This window comes from Pygocentrus nattereri, chromosome 19 (genome assembly GCF_015220715.1).
Source record: "Pygocentrus nattereri isolate fPygNat1 chromosome 19, fPygNat1.pri, whole genome shotgun sequence".
In the NCBI taxonomy this organism is placed as follows: Eukaryota; Metazoa; Chordata; class Actinopteri; order Characiformes; family Serrasalmidae; genus Pygocentrus; species Pygocentrus nattereri.
The window spans coordinates 22,266,713-22,290,580 of NC_051229.1; the positions used below are offsets into that span (position 1 = coordinate 22,266,713).

The 23,868-nt window shown below is 39.2% G+C and overlaps 1 protein-coding gene across 1 annotated transcript; it reads left to right on the top strand.

Moving 5' to 3' along the window:
- The first annotated feature begins 2,546 nt into the window (after positions 1-2,546).
- On the top strand, positions 2,547-23,209 carry map6d1 (MAP6 domain containing 1). Its single transcript, XM_017699185.2, has 3 exons — positions 2,547-3,211; positions 8,262-8,493; positions 22,256-23,209. Exons 1-3 carry the CDS (start codon positions 2,685-2,687, stop codon positions 22,331-22,333), a joined length of 837 nt encoding a protein of 278 aa, XP_017554674.1. The 5' UTR covers positions 2,547-2,684; the 3' UTR covers positions 22,334-23,209.
- Positions 23,210-23,868: the final 659 nt, after the last annotated feature.

Here is a 23,868-nt window from a genome sequence, read left to right on the forward strand (position 1 = left end):
TTCATCTGACCAGAGCACCTTCTTCCACATGTTTGGTGTGTCTCCCAGGTGGCTTGTGGCAAACATTAAATGAGACTTTTTATGGATATCTTTGAGAAATGGCTTTTTCTTGCCACTCTTCCATAAAGCCCAGATTTGTGCAGTGTACCACTGATCGTTGTCCTATGGACAAAGTCTCCCACCTCAGCTGTAGATCTCTGCAGTTCATCCAGAGTGATCATGGGCCTCTTGGCTGCATCTATGATCAGTCTTCTCCTTGTTTGAGCTGAAAGTTTAGAGGGACGGCCGGGTCTTGGTAGATTTGCAGTGGTCTGATGCTCCTTCCATTTCAATATGATCGCTTGCACAGTGCTCCTTGAGATGTTTAAAGCTTGGGAAATCTTTTTCTATCCAAATCCGGCTTTAAACCTCTCCACAACAGTATCTCGGACCTGCCTGGTGTGTTCCTTGGTCTTCATGATGCTCTCTGCGCTTTAAACAGAACTCTGAGACTATCACAGAGCAGGTGCATTTATACGGAGACTTGATTACACACAGGTGGATTCTATTTATCATCATCAGTCATTTAGGTCAACATTGGATCATTCAGAGATCCTCACTGAACTTCTGGAGTGAGTTTGCTGCACTGAAAGTAAAGGGGCCGAATAATATTGCACGCCCCACTTTTCAGTTTTTTATTTCTAAAAAAAGTTTAAAATATCCAATAAATTTCGTTCCACTTCACAATTGTGTCCCACTTGTTGTTGATTCTTCACAAAAAATTACAATTTCATATCTTTATGTTTGAAGCCTGAAATGTGGCAAAAGGTTGAAAAGTTCAAGGGGGCTGAATACTTTTGCAACCCACTGTATATTTGATTCCTAAAGCTCACTGTTTTTTATATAATTTGTGCCATTTGAAAATGGCAGCTGATCTTTACACTCTTATTAGGAACGGACCAATAAAAAAATGGTAAAAATCCAGAATTACTTAGAAAACATAGAAGTGAAGTACTTTTTTCTCCACAAAGTTACCATTTCAAAGATTTTTCCCTTACACTGCAGTACTGTGTAAAAGTCAGAGGCCATACATTTGTTTATTTAATTTCCACTGAAAACTGCCATTATGTCCAAGTTATTGATTTTTTTGGGTCATAAGAAAGCAAGAAACATATATTTAACAGGATATTACACCAAATCTTCCACAGCTCAGTATCAAATGTTTTGCAGCACGTCCTCTGTCCACTCTTTTGTGCAGAAAATACAACCAATTTTAAGACTGATAAAAACGTTTGATGTGTGGAAAAATCTCCCTGCAGATTTCATTGAAAAACATAAAGACAACCTCTTGAAAAGAATAGAATCTCTCACTTCTGCTCAGTATTGCATATCAAACAAGTTAAAAAGTAAACAGTAAATGCATTTTTCAACAGTGATCTTTGAGGATAGACAAGTGAAAATCATTTAGTCTATAACTGAAAAACAGTTGTCATGCTTTGTTTTGGTATCTTGTCAGACAGTAATAAATCATAATTCTGGTGGCTTTTAAAGCCAACGCATTCAATTACGTTGTTAAGCTATCTGCCAGCTTGAAGTGCACTGTCAGCTGGAGCTGTGCCACAGCTGTAACACCTGTGGACTTGTGATGAGGAAACAGCAGCTCACACACTGTGACAGTTCTGGTGGAATCTGTAGAGAACAGTTCAAATGAGGTGGGGGGGTCCGTGGGTGAATGCAGGAGTCAGTGGACACAGAATATGGGAATATGGTCGGTAGGGATGTCACTGCGAGTGTGAAACAGGATTACAACTTCTAGAAACAAGTTAGTTCATCAAGGACTGCCAGCCATAAAACACGAGGGGTCCGATGATAGACTATTCATCAAAAGCTCATTACTGCATCCTTCAGAGAGCTAAACGCCCAACCAAGAGCACCAGCGCGACCTGCTTCATCAGCACTGAGCTTCTCCTTCCCGACTCCTCCGCTGTTTTTTTTTAGGAAATGAAGCGGAGATTATATTCGGTCGCCTCCGGTTTCAGAGTCTCTCGCCGTCGTTATAGATTTTTCTGTAGAGCCCGTTTCCACCACTGGAAAAATATAGAGAGCCACTTAATGAGTCTGAATGAGTCTGAATGAGTCACAAATGAGTCTGACTTCTCACAATTATGCTTTAACGTGTGATAATAATGAGAAAAAAATACCAGGATTATGAAAGTAAGTAATATGAGAAAAAAGGTCATAATTATTAGATGCTAAGTCATACTTACGAGTTAGTATCTCATAATTATGAGTTATTAAGTCAGTTATGAGATTGAATTTCGTTAATTGATACTAAGTACTGTGAGATATTACGTCATGAACAATAAGTCATTATTATAAGATCCTACATATATATATATATATATATATATATATATATATATATATATATATATATATACATACATACATTTTGTAAGTCATTGACGTAGGATCTTATATATCAGCTGTAGAACTGGGCATTCACGTAAAAAATAAATAAATCACGTGAGCCGAACGTGCGGTGCGCGAGCGCGCGCGCGTACGAGCGACTGACTGAGCGCGAGCCAGCTACTCTCTCACTCGCTCTCTGCGCGCGGGCATGGGCAGTGTACGGTAGCGGCGCTCCACACGCGACCGGCCGCTCTCTTTCTTCGTTTTGCTCCTTTTCTCTCTCCCGGTTCGCCATGGCGTGGCCGTGTATCAGCAGGGTCTGCTGCCTGGCGCGCTTCTGGAACCAGTTCGATAAATCCGACCTGTCGGTGCCGCTCACCATCCAGAACTACTCGGACCTCGCTGAGCCGGAGAGCCGCGAGAGCCGCGAGATCCGCTCGGTCGCCAAGCACGTACCTGCGGAGCGCGCGCCCAGGGATGAGTACGCCACGCCGGAGCGCCGCGCTTCACCCACGTCGCAGGACGGAGGAGAAGGAGGAGGAGGTGGAGGAGGAGGCAGGCGGCAGCCGTGCCGCGCGCGGACGGAGCCCAGTTATAAACCCCGCGAGGACTACCAGCCACCGGGAGTGCCTTTCCCGAGCGTGACCCAGTACAAGCAGGACTACAAACCGTGGCCTATCCCGAAGAAAGATAACTTTCCGTGGATCGCAAACGGCGGCAGTAAAGGTCCCGCCGAGAGCCTCGTAAACGTGGAGAAGGAGGAGCGCGCGAGCAGACAGAAGCACGCGGAGGCGAGCGGGACCGGCACGAGCTCGTACAGGTACGGAGGGAAAGTGGATCCTAAACGGCACCCCGTTGGACACAATGAGCAGCGCACTGTACAGAGGCCATAACCGACTGTGCAGTGCACTTTATAGTGCGTAGGGAATAATAATGACGCTCACTGTCCATTTAATCAGCTCCACTTACTGCTCTGTAGTTCTGCTGTTACATACTATATTCTTTCACCCTGTTCCTCAACCATCAGGACCCTCACAGGACCACAATGTTGCTGGTACTATTTGGGTGGTGGATCATTCTCAGCACTGCAGTAACACTGATGTGGTGGTGGTGTGTTAGTGTGTGTTGCGCTGGTCTGAGTGGATCAGACACAGCAGTGCTGCTGGAGTTTTTAAACACCTCAGTGTCACTGCTAGACTGAAGATAGTCCACCAACCAAAAACATCCAGCCAACAGCGTCCTGTGACCACTGATGAAGGACTAGAGGATAACTAACACAAAGCATGCAGCAACAGATGAGCCATCGTCTCTAACTTTACATCTACAAGGTGGACCAACAAGGTTAGACTGTCTAATAGAGAGGACACAGTGTTTAAACTCTAGCAGCACTGCTGCGTCTGATCCACTCGTACCAGCACAACACACACTAACACACCACCACCATATCAGTGGTCCTGCAGTGCTGAGAATGATCCAATACCTGCTCTGTGGTTGTCCTGTGGGCGTCCTGACCACTGATGAATGCATGGTAAAGGAGGGATAACATCTAACAGATGGACTAAATCTGCAGTGCTACAAAGTGCACCTATCTGATAAATAGGACAGTGAGTGTATACTGTTATCTGAGGTCCAGCTAAAAGAGAGTAACACAAACTCTATAAGTAGTTCCCTCTTAACCCTTAACTTCCACTATAATGATGCTGCTGTGTTTTGAGAACATGGCCATTTCGCCAGTCGCTCAGAGTCTTGTGAAGAATATTTCTTGGTTTTCGTTTTTTGTCTCTCATCGTGCAGTAGACTTAACCCAGCTAATACAATTAAGGTTAGCAGTGCTGGCCTGGATGGAGACTGTTGCATTGCAGTGGTTTTCAGATGACAGATGACTATGATATTGTTCATTTGGTGCGATGTTAATATCACAGACTTTCTTGACATTTCTGTGGTGAAAATAACACATTTAGACAAACAGCTAACGTAGCTACAGCTAACATAGCTACAGGATTGTAGTCACTGAAAGTAATGTTAGCCTTGAATGTAGCCTGTAGTTCACTGCGCTGCGTTGGGTTTTCGTTTTATCTTGGCCAAAAAAGGGAGGGAGGGTGGGAGAGAGAGATCCACTCACTCACACACTCCGCTCTCTCACTCTCTGTACTTCACAAACTCAGATAAAAACACTCTCACATGTTCTCGCCAGAGTAACTCAAACGCAGCCGCGGCATCCTCAACGGACTGAAATCTCTCCCTGCTGCCTTCACTACTGACTTAATTAAAACTCTCACCCTAAATATGATCCACTGTCACAGTATCAAAGATGCCGCAGTAGAAGCTGCTTCTACATTCTGTATTTTTATCTTTTACTGTAGTCCTACTCTTATGTATTCAAGATGGGTGGTGGCTTAGTGTGCTATATAGATATATAGATATGTATAGATATGTATATTTTTTTTTGTTTGTGTGTGTGTATATGTGTGTGTGTATATACACAGACACACACACACACACACATATATATATATATATATATATATATATATATATATATATATATATATATATATATATATATATATATGATATGAAGGAAATGCTTGTGAGAAGTAGAAAAGGCCACTGAATGACTGTGGGAATAGCTGTGGCTGCAAAGGCCACATCTAGCTATTCAACATCTACTGATGGTAAACACTAAACCCACTCTAAATAACCCACAGCAGAACAAAATAAAACACAGCCAAACACACCTTAAAAAAAGTTGGGATGCTTTGCAAATGCAAATAAAAACAGAATATCTACAACACTTTTCAAAATGTTGCGACGGGTGTGTGTTTACCATTGTGTTGTGTAACTTCTTTATTAACAACACTCTGTAAGCGATTGGAAACTGAGTAGACCAGTTGCTATAGTTTTGAAATTGAAATGTTTTTCCATTCTTGCTAGATACCGGATTTAAGCTGCTCAGCAGTTCAGGGTCTCTTTTATCATATTTTCTGTTTCTCAGTGTGAGAAATGTTTTCAGTGGTGAAAGGTATGGACTGCAAGCTGGTTTAGCACATGGGGTCTTTAACTATGGGGCCATGCTGTTATAATACATGCAGAACGTGGTTTGACATTGTCTTGCTGAAATAAACAAGACTTTCCCAGAAAAAGACATCATCTGGACGGCAGCATATGTTGCTCCAAAGCTTTCATATATCATTCAGCATTATTGCTGCCTTCTCCGATGTCATCCATGCCATGTGCACCAATGCACCCCTATACCATTATGGATGCTGGCTTTTCAACTGTGTGCTGATAACAAGCTGGATTGTCCTTCTTCTCCTTATCCCGGGGGACACAGTGTCCATGATTTTAAAAAGAACTTCACATTTAGATTTGCAGGACAACAGAACACTTTTCCACTTTGTCTTTGTCCATTATATATGTGAAAAAGTCCACAGAGACCACCCTTTCATTTATTTAATTTCCAGTCAGAATAACCATTAAGTTATTCATTTGCCAGCATCAGGAAAAAAGCAAACACATTTTTCTAAGCCGCTTCTCCCTCAGGGTCCCGGGGGTTGCTGGAGCCTATCCCAGCGGTCATCGTGCGGAAGGCAGTATACACCCTGGACAGGTCGCCAGTCCATCGCAGGGCAGACAGACAGACAGACACATTCACACCTAGTGGCAATTTAGCAAGTCCAATTGGCCTGACTGCATGTCTTTGGACTGTGGGAGGAAACAGAGGAAACCCACGCAGACATGGGGAGAACATGCAAACTCCATACAGAGAGGACTTTGCAGGAAAAAAGCAGAAAAGATATATTTCACAGAAGATTACAGACACCTCAACAACTCAATAGAACACTATTTCTTCAGTATTTGGTATGTCCAGACTTTGCCTTTGATGCAGCTTCCATTATTCAAATAATTCTGCAGGGTTATTTTCCCAAACCTCAAGAGTTCAGGGATAGAAATTGGTTGCATTTTCTGCTTCTCGCAATCTCAAATCAGATTTTCCTGTCTATTATTAATTCTTTGGACTCAAGTTTTGGAGTTTGATATTGTAGTTGTGTAGATATAACTATATATTATGTAGATATTATACTGAGTTCTTAATATTATGATGTAAAGGTAGTTAATGTGTTATAACCTGAAAATATGTTATCAGCTTTTTTCCTGACTCCTAATAATTGAATCATTTATTTACATTAAAATAAAGCTACTCATAAAGTATACCCAGAAGTGCGTGGTCATGCAATAATGGTGTCAAAATGCTAATTCAAATACAGATTACCTTATTTGCATTTGCACCATCTAAAAGGGATTTTAAATTGCTTTATCAAGAGAGAGAGAGAACTCACACTAGAAAGACGGGGAAAAGGAAAACATTAACTGTCCTCTTTCAAATGACGTTCTCACATACTGTGTTTTTTCTGTGGCAAAATGATTTTAAAATGCATTTAACCAGATTCCATTTTCACTTTCATACACTTCCTACCTGTCACCTGTCAATCATCCCGTCAGGGCAGGGCAACTGCACGCTCAATGGAAAAGGATTTATAGGAAGCATATCAGCTGAAGGGTTTATAGCTATTAGTAGTTAGCAGACAAGGGGAAGCAGAGCAATATATCCACTTTATGTTTACTATGGCTTTATACATGACCCGATGAGAAAGTGTTTAATATTGTGTTTATAACCAGGTGAGTGAGGAGGCCCACCATACAGATTTCAGTTGATGCCATGTAGGGATTTCTGTGAAGTGAGCATGGGATGTGGACATATTGCTCTGTTGGCTACTATGAAAAAGCCCACTGTTTCACACATATAAAATTGATTTTTGGTATGTTTGAATGTTTTTTGTTTTTTTTAACAAAAAGGCAGCACTTTTATGTTGAGTGAATTTCCAGAGATTTGTTTATGTTTAGGTAACTTTTTAAAATGTCATTTTTCATTTCACTCAGTGGTTGAATTACAGGTTGGAAGTGTATGAAAATGAAAATGCAGTCAGGTCGAACACATTTTGAAAGCAGTTTTGCCGCAGTATGAGGGCAGTAGATAAGAAAGAGGGGAGAAGCGCTTTTTCCCTTTTTACGTTTGATATGTTTAGCTTGGTGTTCTGCTTGATGAAGTAATTTGAAATGCCTTATTAGAGAGCACAAATGCATATATGGTAAATTACACTTTAATTATCATTTTGACACCATTATTGCATAATCATATAAGGTATAACCACACAGTTCTAGAAATACATTTGAAAAGTATCTTTGTATAAACAAAACATCAGTACTCATATACCAAATGGCAAATTAAAATGATCACATTTTGAGCCCAGCAATGCATATATAAGTAGGAAATTTAAATACAAACATATAGATACACTACCATTTTACAACTTGCTACTGATATACTTCCATATATATGTAAGACTATGAAAACCTTCAAATAAGTATATTTATGCTAGAATATTTGTATATTTGATTAGATCTTCAAGTTGCACCACGGTCTTAAAGTCCTGTTTTTGAAGAGGCTGTTTTTGCTTCCAGCTCTGTGCATTGATATAACTGTGCAATTATGTGAATAAATGCTTTCCTATAAATGAAATGGATTGCATCTGCTATGCTTTGTCTTACATCTTTGTTTATTTAGATCCTGCCCTGAAAGGCCTGGACAAATCTGGTTCCAGTGGGCCATGGCACAGTTTAGTATTTGCTCTAATACTCATAATCCCATAAATTACAAAGCAAATAGACACTAGGCTGTTCAGAGTGCATTCTGATACATATACAGTTCGAAACAACATCTCCCTCACAGTACTGTCAAACCCTGTAAAGAGTCAGAAAGCTCAGATCAGCCCTTCTGTCCCTAATAATTAATGTCTCTCTGGAGCCAGACAGGAGTACCGGCCCTGGGCAGCAGTCCGGCCATCCAAGCCTGCTCAGAAAAGGCCTACGTCCCTGGGAGCAGCCACCAACGAGCCCCCTCTGGAGACCAGCTACCAGGCTGCCTTTAGCGCTGACACACACAGGCATGCAGATGTCAGCGTGCCAGACATCACAGCGCACACACAGTCCAGCAGCCAGCCAGAGAGGGCAGACAGGACCGAAGTCAGTTCCAGACCAGAGGTGAGTGGAAGGAAAACCCTGGAGTCGTATTCTGATATAGCATAATCGTGTGTCTGAGGCCAGAAACATATATCACAAAATTACACAAAGTTGCTTCAAGCAACTCGAATTCAAACCTTAGAAATCTTCAGGGATAATCTTATGATCTGTTTAAACACAATAAACTGCCCCAAACCCCAAACTTGTAAGAAAAAAAAACAAATTTATTTTCAATGTTTTTTGTAAATATCTATTGAGTTTTTAATTATTACATAAATTTTTTTTTTTTTAAATGCTGTCCCATGTTTTCATGTCACTAGTGAAACAGAGTTTTAGTCCATAGGGAGAGCTTTATTTTAGCCACACCTCTGCATTTTAGCGCTGGAAGTGAGGCAGCATCCCTGTCCCTCATAGCTACATGAGCAGTTAGATCCCACTGTTCTGAAGCAAAGGTGTCCCTGAAACTTGAGCTATAAGTCTGAAAATCAGTGTGTAACATTAGGAATCGTCACTACTGAAACACATATCCCCGCGACCCTGACGGAGAAGCGGCTTAGAAAATGGATGGATGGATGAAACATGTATTTTCTGCAGTAAAGTTTTTTTGTTTTTATGAAAAATATAATGATTTCATGTGTGTAGTAACTGTTCAAAGCAGTGTTTGCTTGTCAGGTAGCATTTTTGAGCTCTTTGGGACAATGGAATGCTCAATCATTTATTTTAATAGAATAAACCAAATCAAGGTATAGGGTATATAAGTCTGAAATTTGCTCTGAACTTGGTGTAACTGTTTGGCCATATAATGTCAGTGATTACACAATCCAGGACCGGATGCTGGATTTAAAGTCTGTATATAAGGACCTCTGCTGTAGTGTATGCTCTTTTAATGTCTGTCTTGATTGTACAATCAATAACAAAAACAGGTAAAACAAGCTAGCTAGCAAAATGCTATCACTAGCTAAGGGTACTGTTTTTTTTTGTTTTTTTTTTTTGCAAGAAGTAATGTTTATTGTTACGCCATTTAAAAATACTATCAGAAACGATATATACAGTGGTTTATATCCAACATTTCACACACTGGGCTACACTAAGTCCAATTAAACAGAACTAATTATGTTGTCTTTGAAATCAAGCATGCAATTGATGGTTTGAGAAGTACTTCAATCAAATCGATTTAATAATAATATTATAATAAGATTTTTATAGCATGTATCATACATAAATGCAGCTCAAAGTGCTTCACAGAGGGTTAAAAGATGAGACAAAAATGGCATACATTTAAATAAGATCACACAAAAAAGCAGGGGGAAAATGAAGAACAGTTAAATAAGGAACAAAATAAAAAAAAGCAGATATTGTAGTAATATAGAGTAAGAAACTGATATCAAAGACAGTAATAGCAACAAAAATCGAAATAAAAAAATTAAAAATTAAAATAGTAAAAAAAAAATTTATAATTAATTAAATAATTAAAATTAAAAACAATTAGACTGGTATTGAAAGTAAGTAAAAACAGGAAAATCATGAAACACAAAGTTGGTTAAAATATGTTTTCAAGTGCCTCTTGAAATGAAAATGTACTGACATTGCTTGTCTAATATCTCCAGGTAAATCATTATTTTTTTTTGGTGCAGAAAAGCAAAAGGCTGCCTTCAACATCTCTTCTTAACTTTCAGTACTTTAAGCAAACCTGCATTTTGTACAGCCAGGAAAGTGTTAGTGCAGCACGAAAGGAGAAAAAGGCACTCATTTATTCCTAATTACACTGGAGAGAGGCAGCTGCTCAAACCCTGCTGCTTCTCTATCTCTCTCACTCACTCAGCCACACATCTCACACTGTCTCACACAATTTTGCCCTCTGCACCCCAGAGACCGGTAGGTGATGGGCAGAGGAAATTAGCACAATTACACACACACACACACACACACACACACACACACACACACTGCTCAGAGGGTTGTTTTGTAGTATGTTCTCCATTACTGAGCACTGATTGCAGTAACAGTGTAAAGGATCATGCAATCTCAGTAAGGTGCTTAGTACTATTAACAAGCCATAGACTGAAGGATAGTTGGCAGTTAGTATTTCTGTCTAATGAAAGCTTTCGTCCTGGAGATAATGCTCACTGATAAAGTGTCTACTTCTGAAGAGTGAAATGGTCTTTACAGCCAAAGGTATTTAATATATTGTCAGTGTTGTGGGAGATTTAACCCATCAGCAGTTCTGAGGACCCCCTGCACGGCTCCCCTGCCCAGACACACCTGATCCGACTTACTAGCTCATTTTCTAGCCCTTGATGAGTTGGATCAGGTATGTTGGGGAAGGGAGTACATGAACCTGTGCAGGGCTGGACGTCACAGGACTGGAGTTGAAAACAGGGTTTAGCTGATAATATTTGCAAATAATAAAGGACCCTTTTCATAGAAAAAAATGCTTTTCTGAAATTAAAATGTTTGATATAGTACAGTTGTATGCCAACGTTTGGGTGCCCCTGGTCAATTGACATGTTTTGTTGATTTTCTAAGTGAAAATAAGTGAACACATCCTCTATAGAGAACACACTCCTGTATCTTAATGCAGTGTGACTGATTATTGGCTGCACTTGGAAAATTATTATATGCACTTAGAAAATCAACACAACAATTTGACTTGGACTCCATCATTGTGACAGTTGACAAAGAGAGTGGCGTTCACTCTTTAGCCATCCTTTTATGGCAATGAAGCTACAACAGCCTGTTTTAAATGTAACTGTTAAACTGTTTTTTTGTGATGTCATGAGTGCATTTACAAATACATACACACAGGCCAGCCACCTTATTAAGTACAACTACATTGTATCTACACTCTTCATCCATTTTATCAGCTTCACTTGTAGGTTTACAATTACTGACTGTAGTAAAGACAGTCAGTAAAGACAAGTAGGCTCATTCTTCTGGCAGCTGAAGTTTTTAGCAAGCTGTAACCTGGCCTACACAGTAGTTAGCATCCTGTGTGACCCCACTGAGGATGTACTGGTGTATTCTTCTCTTGCACAAATATGCCTTTATCATGTAGTGTTCTTGATCTGTTGAAAATGTTTTTTTTTGTGACCATCCTTCAGTCATCTTCTTCTGTAGATTTCTGTGGACTGCTGTTTGCTTTTGCTAAACTCACCAGTGCTTTTCTGTTTTAAATGGTTGATTTAGACACACCATTTCATTTTTGATTGTTCAGCCTCAGTATGGCTATTGAATGTTCAGTTGTTTCTCCACAATATCATCTCATCTGTTTGAGTCTTCAGGCTTTTTTTCAAGACTTATTCATGATTCCTATGATTGTCTCCATCCATCTGGTTGCTCTTTGTCCTCTTCCTGGTTTACCTTCAGCTGGTACAAAACTGTCTTTTGAATTTTTGAATTGTTCTGATATGTCCAAAATAAGAGCTTGAATCATCTGTTTAGATTATCTAGGCTTTGGGTGAGAGGTGAGGTTTTGATTTGGTCAAGCATCATTTGCGTGTTGTTTTTGCTGGTCAGCGTACTCTCAAGATTGTCAGATGTGTTGTTTTTGATAAAATGCAAAAGTGGCTGATCCTTTTTTCTTGGCACATTTGCTTTTGAAGTAAGGTAAAAGGTTTCAGATGTTTTCTTCTATAAATCTGATAATACTATGTGTACTAATACTAATATGTGACACCTCAGGTCAGAAAGCTTGGTTTGGGGTTTAAATGGTATGATTTTATTTTCTACCAATTAACATCAATTGCCAAAATTAAATAATTTCTTACTCCTCAGGATATGTAGATGGTTATATATGCCCTCATTTCGTCTCGCTTGGATTGCTGCAATGGACTAAAAAATGTCAGTAAGGCTTAAGGTTTACAGTTAGTGCAACATGCAGCTACTCAAAAGCACTGAGAAATAAGAGCAGAAGAGTCTGGTTTTAGCCTCCCTCCTCTTGCGCCCTGTTCATTGCAGTATCCAGTTCAAGGTCCTTTTATTTGTTTTTAAGGCCCTCAGTCGAGCTGCACCCTCTTATCTCTCTTATTGTAAGTTTTGCTTTTATGTATTTCTTTAATAGATAGTATGTCTCCAGGCCTTTGGTATTAAATGTGCTCTATAAATAATTACTTACTTATGCTATAGCACAATGTAGTGCTTCAATGGCACCTACAGGTTGTTATGAGAGTCTAACCTTGTTTTAAATCCTTCATTACCCAACTTGTACATCAGATAGAATCATTTCCTGAGGAGCATTGTGTCGTACATACTAGCTGTACAGCGGCTTGCGTGACAGCTGACATCCTTTTGGTCATCCCCATGGGTTTGACGCGTGCATACAGATAGAGCCCTGCCTCCTCCCTCTGCCATCTGCTGTACATTGTGATGTGTGTTAGCCAGTCGAGAGAGACACACTGCAGCTGTTTTCACTGCCTCACTCCCGAACAGGAGATTAGGAAGAACCAAAATAATGCTTAGAGAAATGACCACAATGAACATTATTTCAGGAAAAAGAGCCTGCCTGTGCTGAAGTAGAACTGCAAGGTCTGCTAAATTTGCAGGTCTAATATTGTCTCCAACACTAGCAGAAAAGTGGCTATTTTAATATTGTATTTTGTCATGGCATAAATAAATAAATGTTTGTTGAGGCAAAACTGCTAATTCTGCCTTTTAATTGTTGTGGATAACATGTTACAGATTACTTTTTCCTGTTACAAAGTTATGTAACACTTTACTACAAATTCTTGTAGTCTTGTTTTAAATGTTTACTCACGTAAGCAATATTAATTACGTGCAATGCATTTAAAACACAACTTTCCTCTATATAGATTATCCATGTATGTAATTTGCGTGTGTGCTACCTGTGACAGTAGACTGTGGCTGGGAATATTACCTGTGCACCTTGAGGCAGGAAGTGCCATGAACTTTGCAAACATACTGTCAGAGTATTTAATCATGATAATATGAAAATAACGGATAAAGATCTGCATGCTAAAGGAGAGAGCCTCAAACTCATCTATGCAGGTCAGTTCAGGAACATTAAGATTTATTCATAAAGATTTTATTTTGAGGTATTTTTGAACTGTTTCTGCTGCTAACTTTGCCTTGTTTGAAAGCAGTGATACTGACAGGCCTTTTAAATCATTTGTAGGGTTCCAGTGGATCCTTATAAATAGTATAAAGTCTTTTAGGTCTAAAAATGTCTGAAAATGTCATTTTTTTATTATTAGAGGTATTACATTTAGGGAGGGTATGATGATGTACGGCGATGCCTAAAGACTGTGTTCAGAACATCTTGTCACCATGTATATTAAATATTGCATAATTCAGAACAGTCCGCCAAACAAAAATATTCAGCCGACAGCGGTCCTCTGGTCCTCTGACCACTGGTGAAGGACTAGAGGACAGCAGCTGGTAAACACACTGAAAAGGCTGTGAAAGGGTCATACCAATAGGCTTGAATAAAACAAATACTTTAATACATGCTGTATTTGAGAAGGTGTGTTGTTACATGGTGGAAGTGTTTTTTTTTTTGGTATTAAAAACACACAGAATTTTTTAATTGTGCAGCTACATGGATTCACTGTGATTGGCTATTTCTTTCTAAATAAATTGACTACTAGGTACAACTGTTACAGATTTATACAAATATTTTACCATAGAACATAGAAGTAAAATAATGAGTAATGATATTATTTTTCCAGGTATAAATAAGTAAAATAATACAGTTATAATCATTAGGAACTTGTAATGGACCACTTTTTTGAGTGTCCCAACACTGTTCTTGCCTGCATTTATTTTGATATGTAAAGAACATGATCTGGCAAAGCTGTAAACATTTCTTTACTTTTACAAACAGAAACACCCAGAAAGCTTCAATTTCATATACTGATCCATCCACCTATGCACTTGTAAAAAGATGGTTCTGTAAGGGTTCTTTAGTCAAGACAGTGGTTGTATATAGAACCATGAACATCCACACAAGATGGTTTTTCAGTTGACAGAGATGTATGGCATATGATTCTATATAGAACCTTTTTGAAATGTTCTATACATCACCAAAAAGGGTTCAGCTATTGTTACAATGTCAAGCTTATATCAATTGAAGAACCCATTTTGGTGGTAAATAGAACCCTTTTCCAAAAGGTTCTATGTAGAAACATCTACAGCACATTCTCCATCAATCTGAAGAACTCTTTCACCATGCAAAGAACTCTTTAATCATGCACATGGTTGTTTGAGTGCTTATGGTTCTATCTAGACCCATTTACTTTGCTAAATACCCTTGAAGAACCATTTTTTGAAAAGTGTGGCCAACATGGAAATGCATGCTTTGCTGCTACTGCTTTAGATTTTAATGAGTTAAAGGGGACAAAGACAAACTCTCTGAATTTTCTTTGGGTGAAACCGCTATTGAAACTGGTATAATTGTGAAAGCGTGCTGGATTAGTAAACAGAAGCTGCAGGGCTGTCTAACACACTACTGCTGGTGAATGCTGGCAGCTGATTCATTGCTGCCTCAAATCAAACGAATAGCGTTTGACACCTTGCTTTTTTAGGGTGAAATGTTGCACAGCTCAGGCAGTTTCCAGCTCTCCCTGCTGGTTTGGCCAACTTATCAACATTCAACTGCAGAAGATGATAACCAGGCTTACAAACACTAAAGCATGAAACACTAACATTCTTTTACTGTTGACTACAATGCAATGCAATATTTTGATCACTTTCCAACGTGCATTTTGTTGATTTTCTAAGTGAAAATAAGTTAACATATCATCTGTAGGAAACACACTTGAGTATAGCATTTTCTGCAAATTGTAGTAAAAAAATTTCCTGTTAATATGCAAACTTTTACGTATTTGAAGGAAAAAAATGCCATAACTTTTGCACAGGCCACATTGTGTTTCAGTGTGACCGTACTGCTTGTATAAGTGGGACAGCACAGTAACAACTGAGGTATTTATTATTTATATTTAACTATTTATGTAGGAGTGTAGAACCAGTGCTGAAGTGATAATTCACTAATTCACTATCTAAACATCTCTGGGAAAGATTTTGCTCTGCTGTTTTTCTTTAAAAGATTATAACATTTGAAATGATCCTATTTCAGCAACAAAAGGAAAAAAACAGATTAAAGGGAAAATTTTGTTTCTGTAATCCTTCTCCCAAATCTGATAGCTCTGTCCTAGATCAGGGTTCAAAGCTGCAAAATGACTGAAAAAGCCAAACACGTTGGATGGTCTACACAGCAAATGCAGTTTCAAATTATATTCAGCGGCATCCACTGTTTACAGCTAATGAACTGACAAAGGCCAATCACTAAAACTGTCAAAACCAACAGTAACTATTCTTAAAACAATCACTGTATAAAAGTATGTTGTAACCAGATAGTCAAAACAGAAAAACCCTGGCTTTTCGGATACATGTCAGGTGCATCTTGGGTGATCCAGTCATAAGTGAGCTAATGACAGGTGTGAATGGGGTCATGTTCTTTTGACTTTGTTCACAGAGCAGGGCAAATCAGATTTGATACTTAAATTAGATTTTTAGACTGATCAGATTTTAGAAATAAAACCCACATAAAATCCACAAATCCAGAAATCTGATTTAAATCCAAATACAGGCATCAATTGTAGACTGAATCCGACTGGAAAAAGTCCGATTTCATGTGGTTTTTGGCCGTTCAGACTGCTAAAAAACTTAAAGCAGATTACCCAAAAAATTTGAGCTTCTTGTCTGAACAAACATTTGGAGACACACATAATCTGATTACTCAAACAAGCTTCAAGGGTGGTCAGAGACACATATGAGCACGATACATTTGTAGTTTGAATGCTGAAGTGTCCTAATGAGTCCTTGAGAGCCAGAAGGACCACTTAGTCAGTCTTGTCCTCACAGCAGCAATGAAAGTGGCTGCTTTCCTTCTTGCTCCATCTCCTATTTATAACAACCCTTACACAAACAAGGGATTGTGGGCTTGATAACATACATGAGAGTCTTAGTATTAAGTAGCATTAGTAGTATCTTGATTTTGTAAATGTGTGGTACGCTTTCCTCCAGTCATGAAGTTGTCCCTAGAGATGCGTTCAAGGCGCATGGAAATGCCAGGTGTAAATGGCTGTGCCTCTCACTGTCCACTTAAGATCAGATCACTCTAGATGGATGTCAATACCTGGTATTAACAGGGCCTTAGACATTCAGATTGAAATCTATTTTATTTATTTCGTAATTGTGGAAGGAGCTGTATGCAACAGTCATGTAGATTTTAAGGCTAAATTCATTGTAATTTTGGCAGTTCATTGAAGTTAATGGAAGAGTCACTCACGCTCTCATTCTTGGCTAAACATGCACATAGGAGTAACAAAATAATGGAAACACTTAAAAATTAGAGGTAAAAATGACATGCCTTGTAACAGGTTTTATTGCAGAATTGCTATCACAAAAGCTACATGAGCAATTACTGTACCATCCTTTGTATCGTCACTGTCATCTTCAAAATGGAAACTTTAGAGAAGGAAAAAACATTCTGGACTTTAATGTATGCAAATTTTATTCCAAGTAATTTGGGAGCATTTCTTTTGGATGCATTGTAATGAAGTGTGATATAAAGGGGAACTTTTTTCTTTAGACGATAAATTATTTATGAATACTCATTGGTATTTACAAACTAGTACCCAAGTGCTCTCTGCTCTTTTAGCTTCAGTAGCTTGTGGAGAGCGGTGTAGTTTGTCAGGCTCTGATATGAGGTGATGTGGATGCCTGGCATGAATTTATGATGCATTCAGCTAAAACAGCTATAATGTATAATATTATCCATACGATAACTGGAGCTGGCTGCACCAACTCTAAGTTCAAACACAGGCTATTTGTAACATCAAGTGTTTACTAAGTTCACGTTTATGCATTACTAAATCGAAATGGGCCACACAGACAATATTATGCTGAGCTGAGTAGTTACTAAATATTTCCATCTCCCTCTAAGCAGGTGTAAATTTTGTGTAACCAGCAGTACCAGCGGCAACATCATTGAAATCACAAAGACCAAAAACATGATCCGATGACCTAATCAGTGGTGAACTCAAACATTCTATGTGCTGATTTTACTTATAGCTCTATTGATGACCCTGGTTTTAACTCCAGACATGAAGCTAAAATGAAGGTCTGTGAGACTCGGCAGCTGCCACTGTTGTCGGTTGGCCTGAAAAGCTGCATATTTGGTAGGATTTGTGGTGCAACCAAATGAGTAAAATGATACTGTGGAACTAACTAGTGTTAACAAAGGACTTTAAAACACATTAACACACATTCTTTACACATTAAACAGTCTTCAGTCATGATCTTTTTTAAGGTCTTTGTTCTGTAGTTAAAACTACAGTTTTTTGTAGCTTAAAATAAATACTAACATAACAAATGAATACTCTATTGTTCAAATTATTAAGGCCAACCCTATTTTGAAAAACATTTTAAAACAGTGGTTCTCAAAGCAGTCCTTTTAAAGCAGTTTTAACCAAGGTCCACCACACATTTCAAATTTATCTCCACATACATCTGAACTAATGCATTAAGAACACTGAATACCTGGTACAGGTGTGCTGGGAACTGGGTTAGAGCAAAAATGTCCAGTGGCTGGGCGGCTAGTTTGAGAACCACTGTTTTAAAGCATTTTCATACTAACTGACGTGCTCTTTTCCAGGATAAGTTGACCTAATGTAGTCACTGAATGATTTGTCAAGGCCTAAGGTGATGCAAGCCGTATGCCCTCTCAGACACCATGTCTAAGTGCAGCTGAGGTAGCCCAGGTAGACTGTTTTTCTTCTAGCCAGGGTGTGCTGGGATAAGCAGTTTGAGATCGCTGACGGTGTCGTCTGTGAGTGCAGGGAGGAAATGTGTCGTTGCTCTGTCAGAGCTTTTTACCTTGACGCCCATCATACTAGGGGTTGATGAGGTCAAGTTCTAAAAGGGTGTGACACAGAAAATCAGTAGTTGTTTTATTATGAAGATCTAATGTCACAAGAAAAGGGAAAAAACACTTGATTTAAGCTACAAGACCTTTTCAAATGTAGCCTTAGTCTGTCCCTTCAAGAAGGCCCCTAAGAAAGTAAAATTCTTAACTTTGTTTTAATTGTAAGTGCAAGCACAAGCATTCATATTGATTGCTTGCTGATTGGAATGCTGATTCCTATATTTATTGTATCTTGGTTATATATTATAATCTCTCACAGTGGAAGAAGTTGTGGCTGTTGATGTAATTTTTCCTTTTACAGCCAGTCTGATTTCATTTAGTTGCACTGACCAATACAGCAAAGCTTTTGAATTTAAATCTATGTAATGATAATATTAATACCGTATTAACAGTATTAAAGAAAATAATTACATGATTTGTTACGTTAGTTTTCTTCCTAATTTTGTCATTGCCAGTTCCCACGCACTAGCTGGGTCTCCCCAAATCACATGGCGCTACCAAGCTGGGAGGGTGAAGCCTAACACCCATGTCTTCCAAAACATGTGAAACTTCATCACATCTTTTCAAACTGCTGCTAGTAACAGCATCAATAGACATCTTAACATGCTTGGTGGAGAACACTTTTACTGTGACACACGCACGTAACGTACTGGGTCACAGGGTTTGAATTTACTAAATTTCAGCTGTAATATTTCTTACTGCTCTATTGTGGGTGCTTTCACACCAACCTTGCAAACATAAACTATTTCTTTAGTTCAGTCTGTTTTGATGTGAACTCCACCTGTATTCAGGTCTGCACTAAACAACTGAACCACTGTTTTAGTTTGCTGTTGGTGGGAATGCAGTTTTATGATGGTCCACACCAAACAAGAGAACCAACACCAGAGACTGTTTTTCTAAGTGCACATTAGCACTGTACTGTCTAATACATGTCTAAGACATGCTTTTAATTTTGGCACATGGATCGCAGAACATATTTTTTGGCCAAGCTTTAGCAACCCAATTAGTTCAATTCTAATTGGTAGATGAGAAAATTAATACAAATAAAGTAAGCAAAGTAACACAAAGTAGCATAAGTCAAGTACAGCGTATTATTATTATTATTATTGCTTTGTTTTGTGATACACACAGAAGTTAAACTTCTCTATTTTATATATTTTTTTTTTCATGGTGGTAAATGTGACAGTAGTAGAGTGATTGAATCCCTGCAAAATGTCTGACCTATAAACGAACACCCGCATGTGTAATTTGGTCCACTTTAGCCATTAGCAGTGTGGAACCAACCTTATCAAATGAAAAAAGACACAGTATCACAAATAATGTTATTAATAGGCCTACAGAGACACATTATTAGAATGAAATGACCGGTAGTTCTGATTACTGAGTCAGTGGCCTTGTTGTATTTTGTCTCTCAGCCTGCTGTTTTGGAGGCATTTTGCCAGCTAACATAGGCTGGCACCCTGATGAGTGAAAGGTGAGAGAGGGAGGGTCATCTTAGCCTCCCAGACAGGACAAGGCCACTTGTGCACTTTAGGACTCCTGGTTATGGATAACTGGCATCAGCAGGAATCAGACTTGCAACTTCCCTGTGAAAATATTATTATTATAAATTTTGTATTTGTATATATTATTACATATTTTTGTATATTAAAAGTCTAGCATGCTTATAAATCAATGTTTTAAACCTACAGGTTGTATGAGTGTGAAATACTTACGATGCTGTAATTACAATAATATTTATTCATGAAGAGGTTAAAACAGTCCAGTTTTAAGTTTATAGCCAAAGGTGGCTTTTCCTCTCTTTGCCCAAATGTTTTCCAGTGGTCACAATTTTTTTTATTTCAAGCATTTAATAGCACAGAGCACAATTCTCTCTGAAGCTGTGTAACTGTAGGCTTGCTCTGTGTATAAAGACTGGAGTTAAACAGCCTACTTATCTTACCAGCACAAACCGACTTAAAGGCTGGGCTTTTGCTTTATAGCCGGCATTTTGGATTCACTCGGAGTGAGTAAGAGCCTGAGACTGAGCAGAGGATGAGGCTGATGAGCTGCTTTTCAGCTATAATGGCTTTTTCCTTGGGGAACATTAACCACAGACACACTTGCACACACATGCACGTTAGAGAAAAGGGGAGAGAGAGTGAGGACAATAAATCTCCTTCGCTTTCGTTCCTCTCTCTGTTGCTCGGCACCTCACGCTTGGTATCACTCAATTTCTCCCAGATGTAAGGAATAATCTAAGGGAACGTGCGTATGGAGAACAAAGAGCGAGAGTGAACAGAATGTGTGTGCAAGAGGACAAACGTGAGTGTAGGAGGGGTCTGGATGGAGTGTTTCTCTCCACACTGCAGCACTCTTGAGCTGCACTGTCCTGTTCAGCATTGTATCACCAGCCCAGCAAAAGCCCTTTACACACCTACACAGAGCATAATCCTCCAAAAGAGCTGCAGTAGCCCCTCACAGGAACATCACATACTTTCTGCCTGTACATCCACAAAGTTCCTGTAATACTGAAACTTGGCAGTTAACTGGACAGATTTTGAAATGTTAGACTTGATTATAATGAATTAGAAAAGCAATTTTATTTATTGATTTATTTATTTACCCAGTTTTGCCAATTCCACCTCATATCTAGGTCTCCCTCTGTCACACAATGCTACCAGGCTAGGAAAGTGAAGGCTAGCATGTGCTTCAAGTCACATGAAGCGTCAAGGCATCTTTTCAAATGGCCACTAATGCAAAGTCACTGAACAGCTCAACACGCTTGGAGGGGAATGATAACTGATGATTACGTCAGATGTCTGTTTTGGCTTGCATCGCACTGAGGGGATGGGAGGGCCTTCCTACCTACCCAGAGTGAGCAGGCCAATTATGTTTTTGGCTTCAGGCTGGATGATCAAACTTGTAGTCTCCTGACAACAGAGCTAATACTTTGGTGGTTGTGTTGCACTGGAACCCTGTAATTCTGTATCATCCAAAAGGAGCAGCATCAAATCATGGCGAAATGTGGGTTGATGCTCTGAATACTAACAATCAAATCAATGTGAAGACACTTTGGCTTCTGTTTTATGTATTTTTGTGGTCCACACAGGGTCCCACTGTGAATGGTCTCATTTGGTGTCTCTTTATGAAGAACAAAGGTTTAGCAAAGCTTCAGATGAGATTAGACATTAGCATTGTGGTGTCTTACGGATCCAGAAGGAGCACAAAAAATCTCTTTCAAAAGTCAGCATAGTAGTCTAGGTCAGTCATGCTGGATATTTTGTTGGTGCTGATGTTTGTCGTTGTTAAGCTGACTTATCATGAGCACTGGCTTCAGATAATTTGAAATTGTGAAAACAAGCCTTGACCAGGCTGACGAAACGGACTCATGAGACAAAGTAGGGCTGCACAGTATATCCTTGATCACTGTCACACTACTGGTGGCCTTCACAATGCAGATATCACAAAAGTGGACAGTTTACTTTTCATTTGGATCAGAAATAGTGCTGGACAGTCTTTAATTACATCACATCAAGGGTTCACTAATATGTTTTGAATATTTCAGAAGGGATATTGTAACTTCAGTATTTAGGAAAAATAATTGGAATATGGTATTTTGTCCGTATCATGCAGCACTAACCAGAATATTGAACTACTGCCTTATTCTCCCTCTAAGCACAGACTTTTTCATTGTTGTTTTTCTAATATCACAACATTTTTGCAAAAACATTTAATATCACATTGTGACTTTCTCCCAGTATCATTCAGCCCTACTTTAAAGCAGCGGAACGTTTAAGAAAGGACTGTAACTTCAGTTGCTTTAACAGAAAGCTGAGGCCTTTTATCTGTGTGTTTCAGGAGCAGCTGGTGAAGACGAAGTTGTCTCCTAATCCTTCAGCCGTGTTCCAGAGCAGGTCACGCATCTTCAACATATGACCCACCAAGACTGGCCTGTATAAGGGCGGCCAGAACAGAAAGCAGACCGAACATAGGATTTCACTTCAACCCAGCACACGCTTACAATGTTTCTAGGAAATGCCTCAAAAGTTACAGCACAGAAACTACTAAGGGACTGAAGCTCTGCAGTGGCACTGAAAGGCTTAGGGATTGTTTGAGGATTAAAGATTTAACAAAACAAATGCGGATTGCTGGACCGGACAGTGGGTCGCTGTTTCCCCAAAACGTTTCATAAACGTGTGCAAAAACAACTGAGGAGGGTTAACTCCACTTAATGTGAAATCTATGCAAGTGAATGAATGTTTCCGAACTTGATGTCTGTTGCAGGCAATGTCTGTAATATTTCGATGGATATGATGCAGCGCTGTGCTGTGGAGGTACAAAGGAATGAACACGTACTGATCTGAATTCAAATATGCATGTTTCTCAATAGTTTAAAGAAGCTTTTTAACCCGTAGTGTCAAACACTTGACAAAAAGAAAATGGCTGCTTTTTAGCGTGCTGTGCGTGTGTGAGCGTGTGGATGTGCACCCACTGGGCTGGAATGATCTGTGTTTTGAGTTTTGTATCTGTAAGTTTAGGTTCACTCCTTTTGAAGGACCTTTTACTTTTGCGCCGAGGAAGCCTGATGCCTCCACTGTATGCTTCTCCTTTCAAGCCCCTGCTAAACCTTTATTAAATGAAGAATTACTTCTTGATATTTATTATTTATTACATTTTTATTGAATTAGGAAAGGCAGAGTATTTCACCATTGGTAAAAGTTTTATTTTGTAAATTTGTTCTTGATAGACATTAAAAGATGGAGGATGTAATATGTTGAAATAAATATAATAGGTTCTTAAAATCGTTCCTTATGTTGTGTGTCTTTGAGATTAATGTTTGGTGTGTATATATTTAGGGATGCACCAATTGTCTCCCCATACTGAGAGTGGATCTTCCATTAACTGCTTATACAGAGCACCAATACAGATATTAACTGTGTCTAACCTCACCACCATACACTGTGCACCGTATATAATATACACCTCTACACTGTAGTTACCATTTGGAGGATTTTTGTTTGCATGGTGGATCTTTCACAGCACAGCACCAACACTGACACAGAGCAGATTAGACAGTGCTGCTGGAGATTTTAAACACTGTCCACTCACTGTCCCCTCTATTACACAGTCCTACCTTGTTAGTCCACCTTGTAGATGTAAAGTCAGAGTCAGTAGCTCATCTGTTGCTGCACAGTTTGTGTTGGTCATCCTTTAGTCCTTCATCAGTGGTCACAGGATGATGTTTTTGGTTGGTGGACTATCCTCAGTACAGCAGTGGCACTGAGAATAAAAAAACTCCAGCAGCACTGCTGTGTCTGATCCACTTATACCAGCACAACACACATGAACGCACCGCCAGTACAAGTGTCATCACAGTGCTTGAGAATGATCCACCACCCAAATAATACCTGCTCTGCGGTGGCCTTTCTTGGCCACTGAAGAACAGAGTATGCAGAGAATTAGATGGACTA